Genomic DNA, 22,183 nt, shown 5'->3' with positions numbered 1-22,183 from the left:
AGCAGCCCAAACCCTATTGTGGGCTGCCAATGTTCCTCCATTGTTTTGTTTTTTTCCGCTTTGAAGAACAACAAAATAAGCCTCTTACATAAACCCATTTGCATGCATCTGGTGTTCCAGCCAAGCTCTTAGAAGCCCGGCATAATCCATTAACACCCTCTCACCCCCATTAAAAAAAAAAAAAAGGCAGTAAAAATAAATGTTATCCAAAATCACCGTGCTAACGAATGAAAGCAGGGCTTTTATCTATTAGCATGGTGATTTTGGAGAACATCGGAAAACAGGTGCTCTTCTGTTAAAGCCGAAACAAAACAAAAATCAGGGATCCCGTCTTCTCCCTTCCCCATCCTAGTTTTATCTTAACTCTTCCCCTCCCCCCCCCCTTTTTTTGTGCTTTGGATAAAATTTTGCAATTTTCTGCCATGAAACTATTCCTACTCCTAAGTAGAACATTGCTAGAAAAGCTGCCCTGTTTAATATGTAGGTATGTATCGGTGGGTGGGTTTCAAAATTTTTTAGAACCTATTCTGTAGGTGTGAATTTGAATTTGAATTTATTGACATTGGTATACCGCCCACTCCCTTGGGACTCTGGGCGGCTTACAGGCAGACAAAAACATATATAAAAAAATTAAAAATAAGAATACAATGGTTAAAATTCCACACCATGCATACTGTTGGAGTGGGGCCTGTTTTGTGGGAGTGGCTCGGCAGTCATGTGACCGGTTGGGAGTGGCTTGGTGGTCGTGTGACTGAGTGGGCGTGGCCAAGTTGGAAAATGTGGTGAGACTCCCTTAATAATGCTCTTGCTTAGCAGCCAAAATTTTGGGCTCAATTGTGATAAGTTCCCTTTCTTTCTTTCTTTCTTTCTTTCTTTCTTTCTTTCTTCAAAAAGTCCCATGTGGAACTCCCCTCCTGTTCCTTCTTCTGCTGTTTGAAGAAGCCACGCAGGGCGCACTCCCTTCTCTTTAATACCCGCCTCGTTTCCAATGGGGAGGGAAATCCATGCAGAGGGAGGAAAAACATGGATTTCTCCCCCCCGCCCCCCAGGTAAAGGTTCCCCTCACACATATGTGCTAGTCGTTCCCAACTCTAGGGGAGGTGCTCATCTCTGTTTCAAAGCCAAAGAACCTACGCTGTCCAAAGACGTCTCTGTGGTCATGTGGCCGGCATGACTCAACGCCGAAGGTGCATGGAACGCTGTTCCCTTCCCACCAAAGGTGGTCCCTATTTTTCTACTTGCATTTTCTACATGCTTTTGAACTGCTAGGTTGACCGAAGCTGGGACAAGTAACGGGAACTCATTCCATTATGCGGCGCTAGGGATTCGAACCGCCGAACTGCCGACCTTTCTGATCGACAAGCTCAGCATCTTAGCCACTGAGCCACCGTGCCCTTTTGTCTACTCTACTCTATTCTTATTCTATTCTATATTCTCCATTCCATTCCTCTCCATTCCATTCCCTGTTCTATTCTGTTCTGTTCCGTTCCATTCTATTGGTAATCTATTCTATTAGTATTCTATTCTATTCTGTTCTAATCCATTCCATTCCATATTTTCTATTCTATTCTATTCTATTCTCTATTCTATTCTATTCTATTCTATATTCATTCCATTCCATTCTATATTCATTCCATTCCATTCTATATTCTATTCTATATTCATTCCATTCCATTCTATATTCTTCCCTTTCTATATTCTTTCCATTCCATTCCACTCCATTCCATTCCATTCTATTCCTTTCCATTCTATATTCTTTCTATTCTATTCTATTCTATTCCATTCCATTCCATTCCATTCTCTATTCTATTCTATTCTATTCTATATTCATTCCATTACATTCTATATTCTTTCCTTTTTATATTCTTTCCATTCCATTCCATTCCATTCTATATTCTTTCTATTCTATTCCATTCCATTCCATTCCATTCTCTATTCCATTCCATTCTATTCTATTCTAGAGCTCAGTCTGGAAGCCTGAAAAAGAAAATCGGATTTTCGGTGTCCTTTATTGCTTGACGCTTTGCCTAACCCCTAGGAGCAGAAAGTTTCTTCCCAAACTAAGGGACACTGTATCTCTCAACCTGTGAGGATCTGCAATGCCAGTTATTTCTCCATTCTTTTGCCACATGAAAACTTTCAGAGTGTAAGGCGCACAGTCTTTGCCAAACCGTTCGGCAGCCCCATGCTATGCGATTCACGGTTGAAAAGCGCTTACTTTTATTTGTGGCCTTTTTTTGGAAATGGCCCTGTTTTTGTAGTTCCTGGGAAGCTTAACGGGGATCCTTCAAGAGGAAGATCGATAATGCAGACAAGCTGATCTGAAAACGGAAGCAGGCGTCCCTTTATCGATCTTTGTCTGCCACAGACAAGCGCAGGAGGGTTTTAAACTCTTAGTTCAGCCAAGACGTAGTGAAGCTTGGCAACTTTAAATGGAAACACTTGAGGGGGCATTCACCTCACTCCTCAGGGTTTTTTTTCCCCTATTTATGATAGCTACATGACAAATTAGCCCGGGTCTAAAGAGGACCTTCAGGCAGAAACGTGGGAGAGGAAAAAAAAACTTTCTGAGGTAATCTCTAAATTAGCTTCTGTTTATCAGGCCACGCTTTAACCCAAGAAATCCTTGTCGAAAGTCAAATTATATAGGGGGGAAAGAATTCCCCCTTTATGGTGAGGGAGGAATTTCAATTTTAAAGAACTTTTTTAGTGGCTGTCACTGAATTCTGTACATTTGACACAAACCACTAGGCACACTAGAGTGTTTGTGTGTGTGTGTGTGTGTGTTTTCCTTCCATTCATATATGCCATAAATCAGTGGTCACCAATTGGTGGCCCACAAGAAAATGTTGGCGGCCCGCAGAAAAATTATTTGCATTTTTTATATTACACTAAATCAGGGGTCCTCAAAATACCACCCCTGGGCCGGATACGTGCAATGAACGCTTGTGTTGCTGCAGAGAGTCTCCCCCTTTGGGGTCTTTTTGTGTGGGGCGGAAGAGGGGGGCAGAAATTCCAACTTGGGGTCTGCTTCAGCCTCCTGGTGAGGGGCTTTGGGCGAAGGCTGGAGGGAAGTGCCGGAGTGGTGGCGAAGAGGGCCTCGTTCCAGTGGGACTGGAACTGGCTAACTATCTCAGCCCGCTGAGCCTCCAGGCGCCGGTACCTGGCCCTGCACTCCCACAGGTCTTCCCTCTGCTTGGAAAACCTATGCTCCTAGTCCTCAGTGAGGTGCTTCTGCTGAGCCTCCTTCTTGGTCTGATCCAATTTGAACTGAGTGTTTTGCCAACTCTTTCTCCTGGTGGCTGCTTAGCTCCAACAAATGCTTCCTGTTGGGGCCCTAAGGAGCCCGGGCGGGTGGGCAGGCAAGGAATGGCTGAGAGGGGCAAGTAGAGGCCGTTGAGGTGCCCTCGATGCCCACACCCACATGATCACCTAGCCATGCCCACCCAGCTGGTCATTAGGCAGATCATATTAGTAGTCTGCGGGGTTTAAAATTATAAACTTAGTGGTCCCTGAGGTCCAAAAGATTGGTGACCCCTGACTTAAATTATTACCTGCATGTTAATACATAAGATGAAGAAGTCGTTATTATTATTCGCAACAACAGAATTGTATCACAGCGGCCAGTTGTTTCACCGGATTTGGCATTGATTACTAGTTGGGCCCCACCCAGAGGCCTAGGACGTTGTAACGTATTTTCGTAATATGCGTGCAGATCCAAGCAGTGCGGCTTTTTGCATTTGACTGATGGTGATTTTGTCAATTTTTAACTGTTTTAAATGTAATTCCAGTGCTTTTGGAATAGCACCCACTGTGCTGATTACCACTGGAATTACCACTGCTGGTTTGTGCCATAATCGTTGAATTTCGACTTTTAAGTCCTGGTATTTCACGATTTTTTCATGTTCCTTCTCGTCGACCCTGCTATCACCTGGTATTGCGATGTCTATGATTGCAACCTTATTTTTCTCAAACAGTGTGATGTCTGATGTATTATGCGCCAGTATTTTGTCCGTTTGTATGCAAAAATCCCACAAGATCTTGACCATCTGATTTTCGGTGACTTTTTCAGGCTTATGTTCCCACTTGTTTGTTGCTGTTTTAATATTATAATTTTTGCACAAATTGCTCATTGTTGTTGTTGTTGTTATTATGTGGTTAATCTTTGGTGAAATTCACAGCCTTTGGGGCTGGTTGGTAGCTCAACAGCTCGAGTCCTAACCAAGGACCTAGGAACTGTTAAGGTAACGTCGGAGGATATAAGCTGTTCCAAGTAGGATGGTTTTTTTGTAGAGTCAGAATGTTCAAGTCTGATAAATTTAGAATTTCCAAATAACGAGGTAGGCCTTTGGGTATTGCTCCAAGGACTAAAATTACAACCGGGACAACACACGATTTCTTTTTCCACAGTCGCTCAAATTCAATTTGCAAGTCCCGGTACTTTGTGATTTTTTCTTGCTGTTTATCTTCAATTCGTGCATCTCCAGGTATTGCAATGTCAATGAACCATACTTTGCTCTTTTCAACTATTGTTATGTCAGGTGTGTTGTGGGCCAAGTGCCTGTCAGTCTGGATTCTGAAGTCCCACAAGATCTTGACTTTCTCATTCTCTAAAACCTTCTCAACCTGATCTTCCCAGTGGTTTTTGCTGTACTCAAATCCAAACTTTTGGCACAATTTCCAGTGAATGATCTTAGAAACGTGGTCATGGCGTTGTAGGTAGTCAGTTTGTGAAATTTTGCTGCACCCACTGATCAAGTGGTCGACTGTGTCATCTTTCTCATTACAGAGGTGACATTTGCTGTTGGTGGTAACATGTTGAATTTTTGCCTTCATGCAGTTTGTGGCTAAGGCTTGTTCTTGAGCTGCCAAAATAAAGCCTTCTGCTTCTTTTTTCAGTGCTCCTGATCTTAACCAGTTCCAAGTTAGCTTTTAGTCAGCTTTGCCTTCAATATTTTTCAAATATTGGCTATGCATAGCTTTGTTTTTCCAATTTTCAGCTCGCTTCTCAATTATTTCTTTCTTATATTCAGCTTTTGACTTAGTTGTCTTTAAAAGGCCTCCTTTATTTACTTCCTTAATCACTGGTTCTTCACTTTTCTGGATGTAATCATTCAAGCTGTGTTTTTCTTCTTCCACAGTCTGTTTTACTTGTAGGAGTCCTCGACCACCCTCTGCTCTTGGTAGATATAATCAGTCAACAAGCATGATTCATTGTCATAAGCTTCCTTGTTTTTCTGTCCAAATTGTCCAACTCCATCTGAGTCCAGTCAATTATTCCTGCAGAGTATCGAATCACAGGTATAGCCCAGGTATTTATGGCTTTTATGATGTTTCCTCCATTCAATTTGGACTTTAATATCTTGCGAATTTGTTGAATGTACTTGGCTGAAGTTAATTCCTTGACTTTATTATGCATTAAGTCAGAGGCCTCTAAAATCCTCAAGTAGCCTTCTTCTGGTTTTACTGCCTTTATCATTTCTTCATTCTCAAGTTCTGTTCCATCATCTTCTATGACCTTGCCTGCTTTGATTGCCATTGTTGCACATCTGTCAATTCCAAACTGCATACCAATGTCTTGGCTAAATTCTTTCGTGCTTTCAATTAATAAATTCAGTTCAGCTTTTGTTTTACCAAACAGCTTCAAATCATCCATGTACACCAAGTGCGAAATTTTCAATCCTTTCTTTGCAAGTTCATATCCATAGTTCATCTTCAAAATGATTGTCAGTGGTAGCATTGAGAGTATAAAAAGTAGGGGTGAAAGGGAATCGCCCTGGAAAATGCCTCGTTTAATTTCAACTTCACCCAGTTCTTCTTCATTAGCTATAAGCTTCGTTTTCCAGAGGTTCATTGAGGTTTCCATAAATTTTTGTATATTGCTGCTGATGCCAAAGATTTTCAGGTATTTCTTGATCCAGCTACGGGGAACTGAATCAAACACTTTCTTATAGTCTATCCAAGCCATGAACAGGTTGGTTCGTCTTTTCTTTGAATTCTTTAGGATTAGCTTGTCAATCAGCAGTTGGTCCTTTGTTCCTCTTGAATTTTTGCAGCGTCCTTTCTGTTCTACAGGAAGTTATTTTTTCCCAAGTATCCATAAATTTGGTTTGCAATGATACCAGTAAGGAGCTTGTATGTTGTTGTTGTTGTTGTTGTTCTTATTGTTATCATCATCATCATCATCACAGACCAGTGTTGCAAATAAGAAGCATTAAACAAATTAAACTAAAAAGACAAGCTAATATATTACACATATTACAGTAATCTATCAGTGGTAGGTTGTCAATGGGCCATCAAATCTGCCTAATTTTGCAGAGGATATAACAAAATTTAGCTACATTCCAAGAAATATATCAGACTGATTTCATGAGAGCAATTGCATGGCAGAGGGATCAGTTTTTTACTTTCAACTTCGGGCTACAATTTAGTCACAACTTTAAGACTTCAATTCCCCAGTTTCTAAGGCTACCCAAGTGACTCTGATCAGCTTTCAAAATGATTACGTTTGATCCTCCTTGAAAAATATGGAACCCGGCGAAAATTCCTAATGGAAGGTATAAAGTGAAATCATGGTGGAAGATTCTCTAGCCAATCTTGGCATGCCAGATTGATGATTTCCTCATCCTGGTGAACCCAAGTAAGATTTTCAAAATCCAGGCAATCCAAGGGTTGTGCACACGCATGTGCATGCACATCTGGGTGGGAGTGCTTTGCATTATGGATGCCAGCATGCAGTCACATTTTTTGGCACCCAACAATAAAGTTAGCCATCCCTGGCCTAGAGAATAAATCACAGGCATTTGCCTGCAGTTCCTTAGTTCCATTTTCGAGCAAGCGAATGCCGTTGCAGCTATGCTGATCTGGTTCCCACCTCCTGAAGCCCACTACACAATAGTTTGAATGCCGGGAAGTCATTGAACTGAATTTCTCAACTTCAACGGACTCAGGGAAGCGTCTTTGTGAAGGCAGACGCAGGAGGCTGAAGCTAAGAAAGGTTGTCGTAAATGTGAGTCAGTTGGCAAGTGTCTACATTTTGATTGCACGATCATCGGGCTGTGCAATGGTCATAAGTGTGAGAAACAGTCATAAGTTACTTTTTTCACTGCTGTTGTAATGGTCGCTAAGCAAGCCGTTGTGATTTGAAGCTACCTGTATGTCCAAGATATAACTAACCTTATTTCTGAATAGACAGGTGTTGTGCAAATGGGCTATTATCCTTCAAAGGTGTCAAACTCGATGAGGGCCGCATCAATGTTGTGTTTGACCTTGGGGAGGGATGTGTGGCCAGGGAGGGCGTGGCCAGCTTGACGTCACTCGTGTCAGGGGTGCCTATGCAAGGGGGGTGGCTGCCTGCAGTTACTTAGTTCCATTTTCGAGCCAATGAATGCCGTTGCAGCTATGCTGATCTGGTTCTCACCTCCTGAAGCCCACTACACAATAGTTTGAATGCTGGGAAGTCGTTGAACTGAATTTCTCAACTTCAACTGACTCAGGAAAGCATCTTCCTGAAGGCAGCCGCAGGAGACTGAAGCTAAGAAAGGAATTGTTGTCAAAAGACGGCAAACATTTGCATAATGTGCAGCTGAAACAAAGCCCTGGCTAAGTCTTATTTCACAGCAATCAGAAAAGGAAAGAAATCTGTAGAGGGAGGAGGGCAGCGTTTCATGAGCAAAAGTTGGCTTTATTGAAAGGGAAGAAACATTGATGGAGACCTAAAAGCCATCTTGAATCAAACACGGGGCAGTCTGAACCGTCGTCCGTGCTTCACTGCAAGCTTTATTTTTTAAATCTTCTGGAATGGCTCAGCTTTGTGGCTAGATCTAGCCAAGCTTTGGGCAATCTAAGCAGGGTTGGACCTCATAAATGCGTCGGTGGGAAACCACCGGAGGTCTATGGAAATTCTCCGTCATCCAGGCCATGGTTGCCCCAAAGTTGCTTTTTCAGGAGGCAAATGGACTTCCTTGGTTTTTTTTCCTTTTGAAGATGTTTCACTTCTCATCCAAGAAGCTTCTTCAGCTCTGACTGGATGGTGGGCAATGGAAGGATTTATACTCCTTGCAGACAGCTGGTCATTTGCATCCTTTTTAGAGGGTCGTTGAGGCACCTGGAAGTTTATCTGTGTCCTTAGGGTCACCTGTGTGGTGCAAATGGTTCTGTAGTCTGCAATTTTTTCCTCTGGAAATCCATTCCTACTCCCACACCATTCCAAGGGTGTCTGTTGTGGCCCAGCAGGAGCCGTTGGAGCTGTCACCAGACTCCGACAGCGAGGGGCCCTATGAGTCGGCTCTGGAGGATGTGGAGGACCCTGGACAGGGTTCCAACTCCGAGCAGGGCGCAGAGAGGCTGGTTGGCCACCAGGAGGCACCTGAGCCTTGGACCAGTGGGGAGGAGACAAGGGAGACTGAGCTGGAAGCCAGTAGTGAGTTGTTCCTGTATGTACCCCATCGAAGAGCTACTAGGCATCAGGAACAATTACGCAATTACAGGAGGTGATTGTACTCAGCTGGTGGTCATTAGGCTTCTCTCCAGACTATAAAAAGGCTACTTCTGCACACGCCCCTCTTTGCAGAAGTCAACACAGAATCGAATGTCGGAGAACTTTGTGTGAGCTTGGCAGGCTGGATTGCTGCCAAGCCTTATCTGTGTTTATTGCTGCCCAAGCTTGTCTGTGCTGGGTTGCTGCCAAGGACCTGTTTGTCTGTTAATTAAATGCCGTAATTTATCTCTGACTTGGAGTGTGCTTTTGTGTGGAACGAGTGGGGTCAGAACAGGTGTCCATCCCAAATTGTATAGCTAAAAGTCTGTAGAGATTCTCACTCATCTAGATCATGTTTGTCACCAGTGTATGTCTTCATCCTAGTGAACCAGGGGTGGGTTTCAACCGGTTCGCGGCGGTCCCTGTGATCCGGTTGGTCGCCGAACCCGGAAGTAAGTAACTTCCGGGAACGGCGAAGCCCCCCCCCGCGCCCGCGCGCCCGCGCCCGCTCCTTACCCGGTTTTGATAATTCTGTGCTTCCACGCATGCCCAGGACGCATACAGCGCCTGCGCGATCCTCCAGGAGCAGCTGCAGCATCGCACAGACGCTAGTACGCATGCGCGTGCTGCGCACGTGCACGCACACACCGCACACATGCGCAAGGACGTCACACACATGCGCAAGGACGCCGCTGGCCTCGTTCCAACCGAACCGGTTGGAACGTGGCGAGAAACCCACCCCTGTAGTGAACCCAAGTAAGATTTTCAAAATCCAGGCAAATAACATATTGGGGACATTCCTGCATTCTCTTAGCATAATAACAGAGTTGGAAGGGACCTTGGAGGTCTTCTAGTCCAGCCCCCAAGCAGGAAACCCTCCACCATTTCAGACAAATAGTTGTCCAATCTCTTTACAACCTCCAATGTTGATGCATTCACAACTTCCAGAGGCAAACTGTTCCACTGATTAATTGCTCTCCCTGTCAAGAAATTTCTCCTTAGTTCTAGGTTGCTTCTCTCCTAGATTAGTTTCCATCCATTGCTTCTTGTCCTGCCTTCAGGTGCTTTAGAGAAGACATTAGCCCCCCTCTCCTTCATGGCAGCCTCTGAAATATTGGAAGACTGCTATCATGTCACCTCTAGTAGTTTTTGTAATCTGTAAATTCGTTTTGCAGGGATGCCAGTGAAGGAAGAGAGACCTGTTGTGTAAAACAGATTTCTATTTAATTAACTCTTTATCTAGACCAACATTCTGGTAATTTTCAGTTTCAGCAGGAAGCTGCAAGGACTTATTTTGAATCGTGCAAGATGCAAATACTCAGTTCAATATTTTATGAAGGAGCCGCAGCAAAGAATTTAAGAAAACATCTCCAGCTGGGTAAATGCGTTCGGATTTTATTTAATCAAGGTTGGGATACAGTTTGGAAAAAAAACAATAACGTGAAGCTGGCAGTAATATCCCTTTAATCAAATCTAATTGGAATGCAATGTTTAGTTGTGGAGTCCACTAAAGCTCAGGTAGAACTCTTGCATGAAAGCTGAAATATTAAATCTGTATTTTGATATGAGGCTCTTCATGGAGAAGCCGGCATCCCTGATGCCTGGTCTGCATTTGCTTTGCAATGGGAAATTAAACATAATCCTGTGAAATAAAGCAGTTTCTGTTGAAGATGCTGCACTTGGAGTCATTAAAGAGAGAAGGAGAAGGGAGGGAAGGGAAGGGAAAAGAAAGGAAAGGAAAGAGGAGAGGGAAAGGAAGAGGGGAGGGAGAAGGGAAAGGAAATTGATGGGGAAGGGAAGAGAGGAGAGGAAGGGGAAGGAAAGGAAAGAGGGGAGTGAAGGGAACAGAAAGGAAAGAGGGGAGGGACTGGAAAGGAAAGGAAAGGAAAGGAAAGGAAAGGAAAGGAAGGAAGGAAGGAAGGAAGGAAGGAAGGAAGGAAGGAAGGAAGGAAGGAAGGAAGAAAGAAAGAAATGGAAAGGAAAGGAAAGGAAGGAAGGAAAGAAAGGAAAGGAGGGAGGGAGGGAAGGGAGGGAGGGAGGGAGGAAAGGAAAGGAAAGGAAAGGAAGGGAAAGGAAGGAAAGGAAAAACAGCAGCCCCATGGTGAGATAGGTGGGAAATAAATTGAACAAAATAGATAAATAAATCTTGTTGATATCAGAATTGTTGTGAATAAAACACCCAGCGAAGAAGCGGAGACTTACTCATGTAGAGCCAACATGGTAAACGGGATTGTGTCCCCTTTTTCATGTGTGTGCTGTGTTCAGTGGGGAAGGCCTGAGGCAGTGGTGAGATTCAAATAATTTAACAACCGGTTCTCTGCCCTAATAACCAGCTGGGTAGGGGGGACTCAGTAGTCATGTGACTGGGTGGGCGTGGCCAACTCAATGTCACTCACATCAATGGGTGCTTCGCCTTAGGTGTTACAATGTCATAAGGGTTAACCGGAGAGGCAGTTTCTGTAAGCAGGGCAATGAAGATGAGGCTAGAAACAGCACCAGAATGTTTCCTTCCTGCCTTCCTTACAGGATTAGCCCTGGAAAGTGGAAAGAAAAACAAAAATGAGATTTCTTCCAACAACTGGTTCTCCGAACTGCTTAGAAAGTTAACCGGTTCTCCTAAATAGGTGCGAACTGGCTGAATCCCACCACTGGCCTGTGGACTCATCATATTAGGAAGTATATGAAACCTGGACGTAACTCTGGTTGAACCAGAACTAGCTCTGAGCAGTCATGGATAACTCTGAAACTGAATTGTGAAGGATGTGTAACCAGGACAATGTTTCACTTCCTCTCGTATCTTGTTTACAAAGCTGGCCACAATGTTTCTTTGCTTTTTTTTTCTAGTTGTCTATTGCAAGTTTTGACTTTTCTGGGGTACACAGGTAGCCCTCCACTTACACAGGTAGCCCTCCACTCAACATTTCTGTGGCTAAACAAGACATTGGTGAAGTAAGCTTTGCAACCTTTCTTGACGCTGTTGTTAAGCAAATCACTGCGGTTCTTAAGCAAGTCACCCAGTTGTTAAGTGAATCTGGCTTCCTCCTTGACTTTGCTTGATGGAAGGATGCTCACATGACTCCGGGACACAGCAACCGTCATAAATGTGAATCAGTTGGCAAGTGTCTAAACTTTGATTGCACGATCATCAGGCTGTGCAATGGTCATAAGTGTGAGAAACAGTCATAAGTTGCTTTTTTCACTGCTGTTGTAATGGTTGCTAAGCAAGCCGTTGTGATTTGAAGCTACCTGTATGTCTAAGATACAATAAACCTTATTTCTGAATAGACAGGTGTTATACAAATGGGCTATTATCCTTCTAAAGCAAAGGTGTCAAACTCGATGAGGGCTGCATCAGTGTTGTGTTTAACCTTGGGGGGGCAGGATGTGTGGCCAGGGAGGGCGTGGCCAGCTTGACGTCACTCATGTCAGGGGTGCCTATGCAAGGGTGGGTGGCTGCCGGCGTTACTGCGGGTTCGCTTTTCACACATGCCCGCCACATGTTGCTTGCGCATGCACAGTTGCCTGTTAATTGTTCTGCGCATTCACTGAACATTATAAAATGAGTAAAAACACCATGGCACCAATGGAATAAGCAACCGGGGAATCAGTTAATGGGCGTGGCCAGCCAGCCATCCCTACCCAGTCCCGATGTCCACTACCGCTTCGCCCGAACCGGTGCGAATTGGTAGCAACCCACCTCCGCGCCTGTGATGGCCTGAGCGCTCTGCCAGTGAAAACCGTCTCCCGAGTTCCGTTTTCGGCTGTGACGGCCTCCTGCATTCCTCTGCCAGTGAAAACAGAGTTTGGGAGAGCCACACGCGGCCCTCGCAAGCTCCATTTTCTCTGGCAGAGACACTGTGGGATGATCCTTCGCTGTTTCCAGTGTGGCACCATGGACCAGATCTAAGCATCCCGCAAGCCAGATCCGCCTGCAGGCCTTGAGTTTAGCATCTCTGTTCTTAAGGGGCGAAGGCGTTCCTAATTTCCATGGACAAAAGACTTACAAATGAACCACTTCTGTCTGGGGCAGAGGCAACCAAAAATATCTATTTTTCTTTGGCAGTTAGCAGTCAGTTTCTTGCATATTTCAAGGTAAAGCTGTTTTTCCTTCTGAGGTATATGTCCAAAATTTTGCATTCATTCTCAGCATTATGGTGCCTTTCCTGTTGACAATGTTTTGCTACTAATAATTTTATTGTTTTTATTTTTAGAAATCATGGCATCCTTTGCTACATGTCTTAATGAGCCTTCCTCTTTCTTTCTTTCTTTCTTTCTTTCTTTCTTTCTTTCTTTCTTTCTTTCTCTCTCTCTTTCTTTCTTTCTTTTTCTTTTCAGAATTACCCTACGGCTGGGAGAAAATTGACGATCCCATCTATGGCACTTATTATGTGGAGTAAGTTTTTCAAACCATTATTAATTGACTATTAATCCTGTATCAACCCTGGTTCAGATCCCTTGTAGCACTTCAGAAAACAATCCACAGTGGTTTTTCTTGTTCCTGGACACCTTAAAATGAGACAGAAAATAGAAGGCCCAACTGAAGACAAAAAGTAATATATAATCCTCGATTTACAACCACAATGGAGCCTCAAATTTTCGTTGCTAACCAAGTTCAGTGAATTTTGAGCCATTTTCCTTGCCACAGTTGTTAAGTGAATCACTGAGTGGCGTGGTGGCCTAGAGATGGAGCTCTCGCCTCACAATCAGGAGGCTGTGAGTTCAATCCTAGGTAGAGGCAGATATTTCTCTCTCTCGGCACACTGAGAATATATCTTCTGGGAAAAAAAACTCTGCATTGGCAACAAGAAAGGCATCCGGCCAGTAAACACTCAGCTTCATTCAGTTGCCCAGACTCCACCCCGCAAGGGATTATGGGGTCGTTAAAAGAGGATGGTTGTTAAGTGAATCACTGCATTTGTTAAGTTAGTAGCATGATAATTGGTTTCCCCCTTGACTTTGCTCGTCAGGAGGTGATGACATGGCCTAGGGACACTGCAACCGTCATAACTCCGAATCAGTTGCCAAGCATTTGATCACCTGACCATGGGGATGCTGCAATGGTCATAAATATTAAAAATAGTTTAATACTATTAATAGTAGGTCACTTTTTTCAGCAGTGATGTCAAACCGTCACTTAAACAAATGATTGCATGTAGAAGATTGCCTGTAATGCTCTTTTCAAGAGTGTTTTCTGTTGAAAAAAGTTGCTTGTTTCTATACTCTTGGCATTCCATAGTATTTATTCATTTATTTGATATGGTCACGCAACTCTTGCACTGCGAGTCCAGGCAGTTGAATGAAAGGCCCGTCAAGTGTCCCCCAACATCTGAGGGGAAAATATCTACTTTTCTGAAGCTAGGCCAGATATACCTCAGGAAAATGATCTCTCTTTTCTGACCTTGGCTTCCCAAAAGCACGAAGCCGACTCTTCGTCCCGATAAAACCCCTTTTATTTAGGTTAAAGGGAATTCCTCTCTAGCAAAGTCTCGGCCAACAGTCTTTCGTGAGATTTCACAACTACAGACTTTTATCAGGCTTGGAGAGCTGCCAGGCCGATATCTTCCAAACGCCACGCTGTAGCAGCAATTCCTTGGCAAAAAGTCAGGAACAGATCTTCACCCTAATGAACTGAAGTAATTGTCTCCTGCAAACTCCACTCCCCTTTCACTCCTCTTTATTCCCTCTGGGAGGGGCCATTCACCGTCCATCTGTGCCTTTACTCCAGAGTCGGCCCTTGTTCCTTAGCTGTTCCCGTCTCCTGGCAGCTCTGTGCATGCGCACACTGGGAACAGGCTCCAGCTGTTCTTCTGCCCCACTGAGGTCTGACTCTGAAGGCAGCTGATAACTGTCAGACAGCCCTGGCCCCCTCTCTGCCTCCGACACAGAGCCCTCATCAGAGCCTTCCCCAGACTCCAGGACTGGCCCAGGTTCCTCCCCAACCTCCTCACTGTCTGAATCTGCCCCCAGCTCCGCTGACCACTGGTAGGACACAACAGACACAATCCCAGTTGCCATGTTGGCTTTTGGGGAATGCCCCGACATAAGTAAATCAACAGAGAAACAAATCATGTCCCCCTTTTAGTGGCATCATTCTGCACCTTATGGTCACAAAATATTCCACAATATTTTTCTCGGTGGCTGTTAACCAAATACAGAGGTCGTAAGTATGAACTCATCATTTCTATGGGATGCGGTTTTGCCCCGAACCAGAAGTAAGTGCCAGGATTTGGCCCAAATCATAAAACATGGTCATCCGTAAACCACAAATGCTGCAAATGGCTGTAAATGCAGAGGACAGTAGTTTCCACAGAAAAGTCTTCTGGCCCTCATCACTAGTGTTGTTTAAGGACGATCCTCAAAGAACATCCCCCACCCCATTAGAGCATGTGGAATGGTAAGATATCACTGGAGGTCAAGTGTTCTTGCCTATACCCCAATCCCGGGCCATGTAGACCTTTCATGAAGGAATATCAGCATCAGTTGTCTTCTAGTACAAGGGTCTCCAACCAGGGCCACTCTAAAACTTGTGGACTTCAACTCCCAGAAATCAGAGTGTCTTAAAAGTTGCCAAGTCTCCAATCTTGGCCACATTAAGGCTTGTGGACTTCAACTCCCAGAAGTCCATTCCCAAACTTCTGGTTTGCATGTTGGGCCATTTTTCACTTTCCTGGGGCTCCTAGAAAGCTTCTGGAGCCTGGGGAGTGGGGAAAAAGAACCTACCAGGCCCACCAGAAGTCAGAAAATGGGCTGTTTCTGGCCTCCGGAGGGCCCCCAGAGGGGCAGAGGGGGCATTTTCACCCTCCCCAGTCTCTAAGAATGCCGTGTGTGCATGTGTGGGGAAGCGGGGGGGTGTGCATGTGTGGGGTGTTCGCCATCACTGACATAGGTCATTGATATGAAGCAGAAAGAGTGTGGATCCCAAGACACTGCCTTGGGGGACATCACTATTAACTGGTGCTGGATTTGATAGGCCCCTCCCTATTTTGATCATTTGCTGCCTGTTGGACAAGAACATGGCTATCGACTTATGCAAGGGTCCAGAGATGCCGTAAGAACTAAGTTTCAGCAGTAGATTACTGTGCACCACTGAGTCAAAGGTTTTGCGGAAGTCTATGTCAATTGCGTCTGTTGCTTTACCCTGGACAAGATGTGTGGCCTGAATGTTTTTGCAGTGTAGGAGTTACGGATTACAGGGCAGATTTTTTTTTTCTGAAACCAAACTGTTTGTTAGAAAGCAGGTTGTTTGTTTCTAAGTGGAGGGCAGGGGTGGGATTCAACCGGTTCGCGGCGGTCCCTGCGAACCAGTTGGTCGCCGAACCCGGAAGTAAGTAACTTCCGGGAATGGCGAAGGGCGCGCCCGCCCGCCCACGGTCCTTACCCGGTTTTGACGAGTTCTGCGCTTCCACGCATGCGCAAGACGCATACAGCGCCTGCGTGATCGTCCAGGAGCAGCTGGAGCGTCGTGCAGACACTAGTACGCATGCGTGCACCGCGCGCGTGCACGAGGACGCCACCGGCCCCGTTCCAACCGAACCGGTTGGAACGGGGCGAGAAACCCACCCCTGGTGGAGGGTGATGGATTGGTTTATAATCGACTCCATGACTTTACAGAGTTGAAGTCCAAAACTCTTAAAGTTACCAAATTTGGAGACTCCTGACTTACATGGCAATTTAACACAGTGTTCAACGTGCCTTAAATTACTCATAGGGATCTTTTAAACTAATGCTGTAGTCTCTGAAGCTCCCTTGCAAAATAACACTTTTTTTTAAAAAAATGTAAATCTTGAAAATGCTTGCCTTTGGTTCTCCTTTCAAAAATGTAACTTAAGTGTCATTGGCAGCACCGGTTTAGGCTATCAGGCAGCTTCTCCCGATAAGTGGAGCAGAAGGAAAATCTACAAAAATGGAATAAGTGAAAAGGAGCGAGGGGTGAGAATTGTTAATGCAACCCTGGCTTAAGATAACCTCTTTCGTGGCATTAAACCTATTTTGCAAATCCCACTGTATACATTTAAGAAGTGATCATTAGTCTCAAGAGGAGCACCGCATGGTCGCTTTCACCAGGCAGTTAAGACTCAAAATATGTAGTTTGAGAAGGAAAATGGGCAGCTCATGTTATCCAAAGATTTAATGTTCAAAAAGGGACAACGAAATCAAAGGTTGGATGAATACCCACTAGAACGCCAAGTGCGTTTATTTTTTTCTATCTGTTAACAACAATTTTCCTTGCAGACAATATGGAATGGAATGGAATGGAATGGGATGGGAAGGGACGGGAAGGGAAGGGAAGGGAAGGAAAGGAAAGGAAAGGAAAGGAAAAGAGAAGAAATGGAGTGGAGTGGAGTGGAATGGAATGGAATGGAAAGGGAAGGGAAAAGAAAAAGAGAAGAAATGGAATGGAATGGAATAGAATGGAATGGACGGGAACAGAACAGAACATGGAATGAATAGAGAATAGAATAGAACAGAACAAAACATGGGATGACTAGAGAAGAAAACAGAACAGAATATGGAATGAATAGAGAATAGAACAGAACAGAACATGGAATGAATAGAGAATAGAACAGAACATGGAATGAATAGAGAATAGAATAGAACAGAACAAAACATGGGATGACTAGAGAAGAAAACAGAACAGAATATGGAATGAATAGAGAATAGAACAGAACAGAACAGAATATGGAATGAATAGAGAATAGAACAGAACAGAACAAAACATGGGATGACTAGAGAAGAAAACAGAACAGAAAAGAATATGGAATGAATAGAGAATAGAACAGAACAGAACATGGAATGAATAGAGAATAGAACAGAACAGAACATGGAATGAATAGAATAGAATAGAACAGAACAGAACATGGAATGAATAGAGAATAGAATAGAACAGAACAAAACATGGGATGACTAGAGAAGAAAACAGAACAGAATATGGAATGAATAGAGAATAGAACGAACAGAACATGGAATTAATAGAATAGAATAGAATAGAACAAAACATGGGATGACTAGAGAAGAAAACAGAACAGAACACAACAGAAGATTGAGACATCACTCATCAATGGAAAAAAAACAACCATTGAGTTGATCAAAGCTAATTTTCTATAGGATAAAATTCCCAACTTTTAATCAACCGGTGCTTCTTTGGCTTCACAACCTGAGGAGACACCTTTTCTCTCACCAACTAACCAGTGGTGGGATTCAACATTTTTTTACTACCAGTTCTGTGGGCGTGGCATGGCTTGGTGGGCGTGGCTTGGTGGGTGCGGCAGGGAAAGGATACGATAAAATCCCCATTCCCTCCCAATCAGCTGGGACTCAGGAGGCAGAGAATAGATGGGGGCGAGGCCAGCCAGAGGTGATATTTACCGGTTTTCTGAACTACTCAAAATTTCCGCTACCGGTTCTCCAGAACTGGTCAGAACCTGCTGAATGCCCCCTCTGCAACTAACCCATCACCATCTCCAACACCCCAAGTTCCAGTATCACATGGACTATAAATCCTGCAAAGCAATACTCACTTTCAAACCATTGTACTGAGGACGCCATGCTCGAGTCTGAGATGAAATGTCTCCAAAAAAAAAAAACCCACATAATCTCTACTTGTTTCACCCCGAGCCCAGTTAATTCCAACCAGAAGTACCTACAACCAACTGGCCACTGTTCCCCAAAAAATTAGAATAACAGAATTGGAAAGGATCTTAGAGGTCTTCTGCTCAAGCCGGAGACCCTATGCCATTTCAGAGACATGGTTGTCCAATCTCTTCTTGAAAGCCTCCAGTGATGGAGCACCCACAACTTATGGAAGCAAATTGCTCTACTTGTTAATTCTCCTCACTGTTGGGAACTTCCTCCTTAATTCTAAGTTGCTTCTGTCCTTGATAAGTTTCCATCCATTGCTTCTTTTCCTGCCTTCAGGTCAGGGGTGGGTTCGAAAAAAATTAGCAACTGATGCTCCGCCCAGTTGCAGGTGGGTGTGGCCATGAGATTGTGGCCTACTCGGCCTTCTCATGGCAGTGGGGAGGCATTTTCACTCTCCCCGGGCTCCAGAGGCTTTCCCGAGCCTTCGGGAGGGTGAAAATGGACTCCACAAGCTCTGGAGGGCCTCCGGAGGCTGGAAATGGGCCCGTTCCCAGACTTCCGGAACTTCCGGTAAGCCCATTTTTCACCCTCGCCAGGCTCTGGAGGCTTTTCCCAAGCCTCTGGGAAAGCAAAAATGGCCTCCCCAGGTTCCGGAGCCCTCTCAGAGCTTCTGTGTGAGCCCTGTACTTCCTGGCCACGTGGAAATTTCTGAGAGGGGAGGGGCAGGGTGGGAGGGGCCAGCCGATCCTTGGAACATCCGGTGTGGCGAACCAGATGCAAAATTAGCATTTCGTTTGCCTGAACCGGTGCGAACTGGCTGAATCCCAGCCCTGCTTCAGGTGCTTTGGAGAAAGTGTGCACTTTATTGCTGTTGTGGCTTTGTGAGTGCGTGCATGAAAACGATTTTTCCAGGTGTTCTCTTGTTTTTTTTTAATTTGTCCTGGGAATTTATGCACCATTCTCACAGTCAGGCTAAACTGTGTACTGATTTTTAAAAAAAAATGAAAGGAGAGGAGAGGAGAACCTGGGGCTGAAATGTGGAGGGGGGGAGTGATGTTTAAACCTCCCACCAATTATCTTTTCTTTAAAACTTTGTAACCTCAAAGGTTTAACTGTGGATCCCTCAGAATAACCTGTTAGCTAGAAAAATTGCAATCACAGGAGAATGGAGGGAGATGACCGATGACTACAGTTTTTTCCTTAGTGTTTTTTCTCCGTTGTCTAACTTTAGGTTGGAATTTCCTTCCTTTCTTTCTTCCTTCCTTCCTTCTTTGTCTCCTTCCTTTCTTTTTTGCCTCCTTCCTTCTTTCTGGATGGTGGGGAAGAGAAGGATTTATACGCCTTGCAGACAGCTAGTCATTTGCATTCTTTTAGAGGGTCGTTGAGGCCACTTGGAGGTTTTATCCGTGCCCTTAAGGTCACCTGAGTAGTGCAAATGGTTCCTGTAATTTTTTTCCTCTGGAAATCCATTCCTACTCCCACACCATTCCGAGGGTGCTCATCCCAAATTGCATAGCTAAAAGTCTCCATCTTCCAGGTCATGGTTGTCCCAAAGGTGCTTTTTCAGGAGGCAACTGGACTTTCTGGTTTTTTCTCTGAAGACGTTTTGCTTCTCATCCAAGAAGCTTCTTCAGCTCTGACTGGATGGGTGGGAAAATGGAAGGGTTTATATTCCTTGCAGACAGCTGGTCATTTGCATCCTTTTAGAGGATCGTTGAGGCCACCTGGACTTTTATGTTTTTCCTTGAAGAAGTTTTGCTTCTCATCCAAGAAGCTTCTTCAGCGATGAAGGGCATACGCGTGGGAACTAAACTAGAGCGAAGGCTCACATGCCATCACAGAGGGTGCTGCATGCCATCTCTGGCACCTGCGCCATAGATTCGCCATCACAATTCTTTTGCCTGCGGCTTTTGCATGACCTTCTCCTTCATAAATCTGGTTCCGATTTTTGTTCTTCTCCTAAACTCATCCACCTTAGAGGTCATCTGTCTCCACACTCCATGCCTCTCTTGTTGACCCATCTGAGCGGAATATATATCCCAGGCACGTGGCTCAACGCAATAAATCACCCGTGCCAAATGTTACTTCCAATCAGGATTAGCCCACATAATTCATGTGGAATGTGATATAGCAAAGGACTTTAGCTGCAACTCATTGAAGCAAGGAAGACAGTATGGGGCAAATCACAGAAACATAATGTGCAGGAATGGAGGAAGTTCAATTCATTGAGCCAGAGCCTCAAAAATGTTTCAGTGTAACACTGTAGAGATTCTCAGCCATCCAGGTCATGATTGTCCCAAGGTTGCTTTTTCAGGAGGCAACTGGACTTTCTTGTTGGGTTTTTTCCCCTTTTGAAGATGTTTCCCTTCTCATCCCAGAGGTTTCTTCACCTCTGACTGGATGGTGGGCAATGGAAGGATTTATATTCCTTGCAGACAGCTGGTCATTTGCATCCTTTGAGAGGGTCGTTGAGGCCACTTGGAGGTTTATCTGTGTCTTCAGGGTCATCTGGGTGGTGCAAATGGTTCCTGTAGTCTGCAGTTTTTCCCTCTGGAAATCCATTCCTTCTCCCACATCGTTCCAAGGGTCTTCATCCCAAATTGCATAGCTAAAAGTCTGTGGAGATTCTCTGTCAACCAGGTCGGGGTTGTCCCACAGGTGTTTTTTCAGGAGGCAAGTGGACTTTCTTGTTTTTTTCTTTTGAAGATGTTTCGCTTCTCATCCAAGAAGCTTCTTCAGTTCCGACTGGATGGTGGGCAATGGAAGGATTTATACTCCTTGCAGACAGCTGGTCATTTGCATCCTTTTTAGAGAGTCATCAAGGCCACTTGGAGGTTTGTTTGTTTTCCTTAGAAGACATTTCACTTCTCATCTACTCATCCAAGAAGCTTCTTCAGTTCCAACTGGATGGTGGGGAAGGGAAGGATTGATTCTCCTTGCAGACAGCTGGTCATTCGCATCCTTTTTAGACAGCTATTGAGGCCACCTGGCAGTTTATCTGTGTCTTCAGAGTCACCTGAATAGTGCTAAATCTCCAGATAAATCTCCAGGTGGCCTCAATGACTCTCTAAAAGGATGCAAATGACCAGCTGTCTGCAAGGAACATAAATCCTTCCATCCTCCCACCATCCAGTCAGAGCTGAAGAAGCTTCTTGGGTGATAAGTGAAACATCTTCAAAGAGAAAGAAAGAAACCTCCAAGTGGCCTCAATGACTCTCTAAAAGGATGCAAATGACCAGCTGTCTGCAAGGAACATAAATCCTTCCATTCCCCACTATCCTGTCAGAGTCGAAGAAGCTTCTTGGATGAGAAGGGAAACGTCTTCAAAAAAACAGAAAGTCCAGTTGCCTCCTGAAAAAAGCACCTTTGGCCATCTACTGTATGTCAGCAAGAGTCTAGTATTGTATTGTAATCCAAAGGATGAATCATAGAACATAGAACAATGGACAATGGAAGGGACCTTGGAGGTCTTCTAATCCAACCTCCTGCCATTCTGACCCAATACCAATATGAACAAATGCCTGTCCAATCTCTTCTTAAAAACCTCCAGTGTTGGAGCACCGACAACTTCTGGAGATGAGCAATCCCATGGGTTGAATGTTCTCACCATTAGGAAATTTCTTCTCAGTTCTAGGTTGCTTCTATCCTTGATTGGTTTCCACCCGTTGCTTCTTGTCCTGTCCTCAGGTGCTTTGGAGAATAGCTTGACTCCCTCTTCTTTGTGGCAGCCCCTCAAATATCGGAAGACTGCTATCATGTCTCCCCTGGTCCTTCTTTTCATTAAATGAGACCAGCGATGGCAAACCTTTCAGCACCGGAATGTCTGTGTATGTGCACAATCCTGAACCCCAAAAACCATTGGCCAGCGCATCCATGGCTGTTTTTTGATGTTTTTCAGGTCATTTGGGGGATGTTTTCAAGCTGGTTTTTGTTTGGATGTTATCAGGCTCTTTTTTGGACATTTTTGGGCTCCCTTTGGTGCCAAAAATAGCCCCAAAACCAGCTGGAAAATGCCCTGGAAAACTGCCCCCCAAACAGCCAAATGAACAAGTCTAAGTTTCCTCCTTGAATTCTGTAGATCCTTATCTAACTCCTATCAGCTGAGCAGATTCCTGTTCATAGGCT

At 44.5% G+C, this 22,183-nt stretch overlaps 1 protein-coding gene across 1 annotated transcript in view; it reads left to right on the top strand.

Annotated features, from left to right (window-relative positions):
• MAGI2 (membrane associated guanylate kinase, WW and PDZ domain containing 2) overlaps nucleotides 1–22,183 on the top strand; it is a 182,691-nt gene that overhangs the window by 92,438 nt on the left and 68,070 nt on the right. The window contains exon 5 of the mRNA XM_032221891.1: nucleotides 12,815–12,872. Within this exon, the coding sequence (XP_032077782.1) occupies nucleotides 12,815–12,872 (58 nt within the window). The remainder of the gene's footprint in view (nucleotides 1–12,814; nucleotides 12,873–22,183) is intronic.

This window comes from Thamnophis elegans, chromosome 7 (assembly GCF_009769535.1).
Source record: "Thamnophis elegans isolate rThaEle1 chromosome 7, rThaEle1.pri, whole genome shotgun sequence".
In the NCBI taxonomy this organism is placed as follows: Eukaryota; Metazoa; Chordata; class Lepidosauria; order Squamata; family Colubridae; genus Thamnophis; species Thamnophis elegans.
Note: the sequence above shows the minus strand (reverse complement) of the source record. Positions and strands in the feature narration are given on the sequence as shown.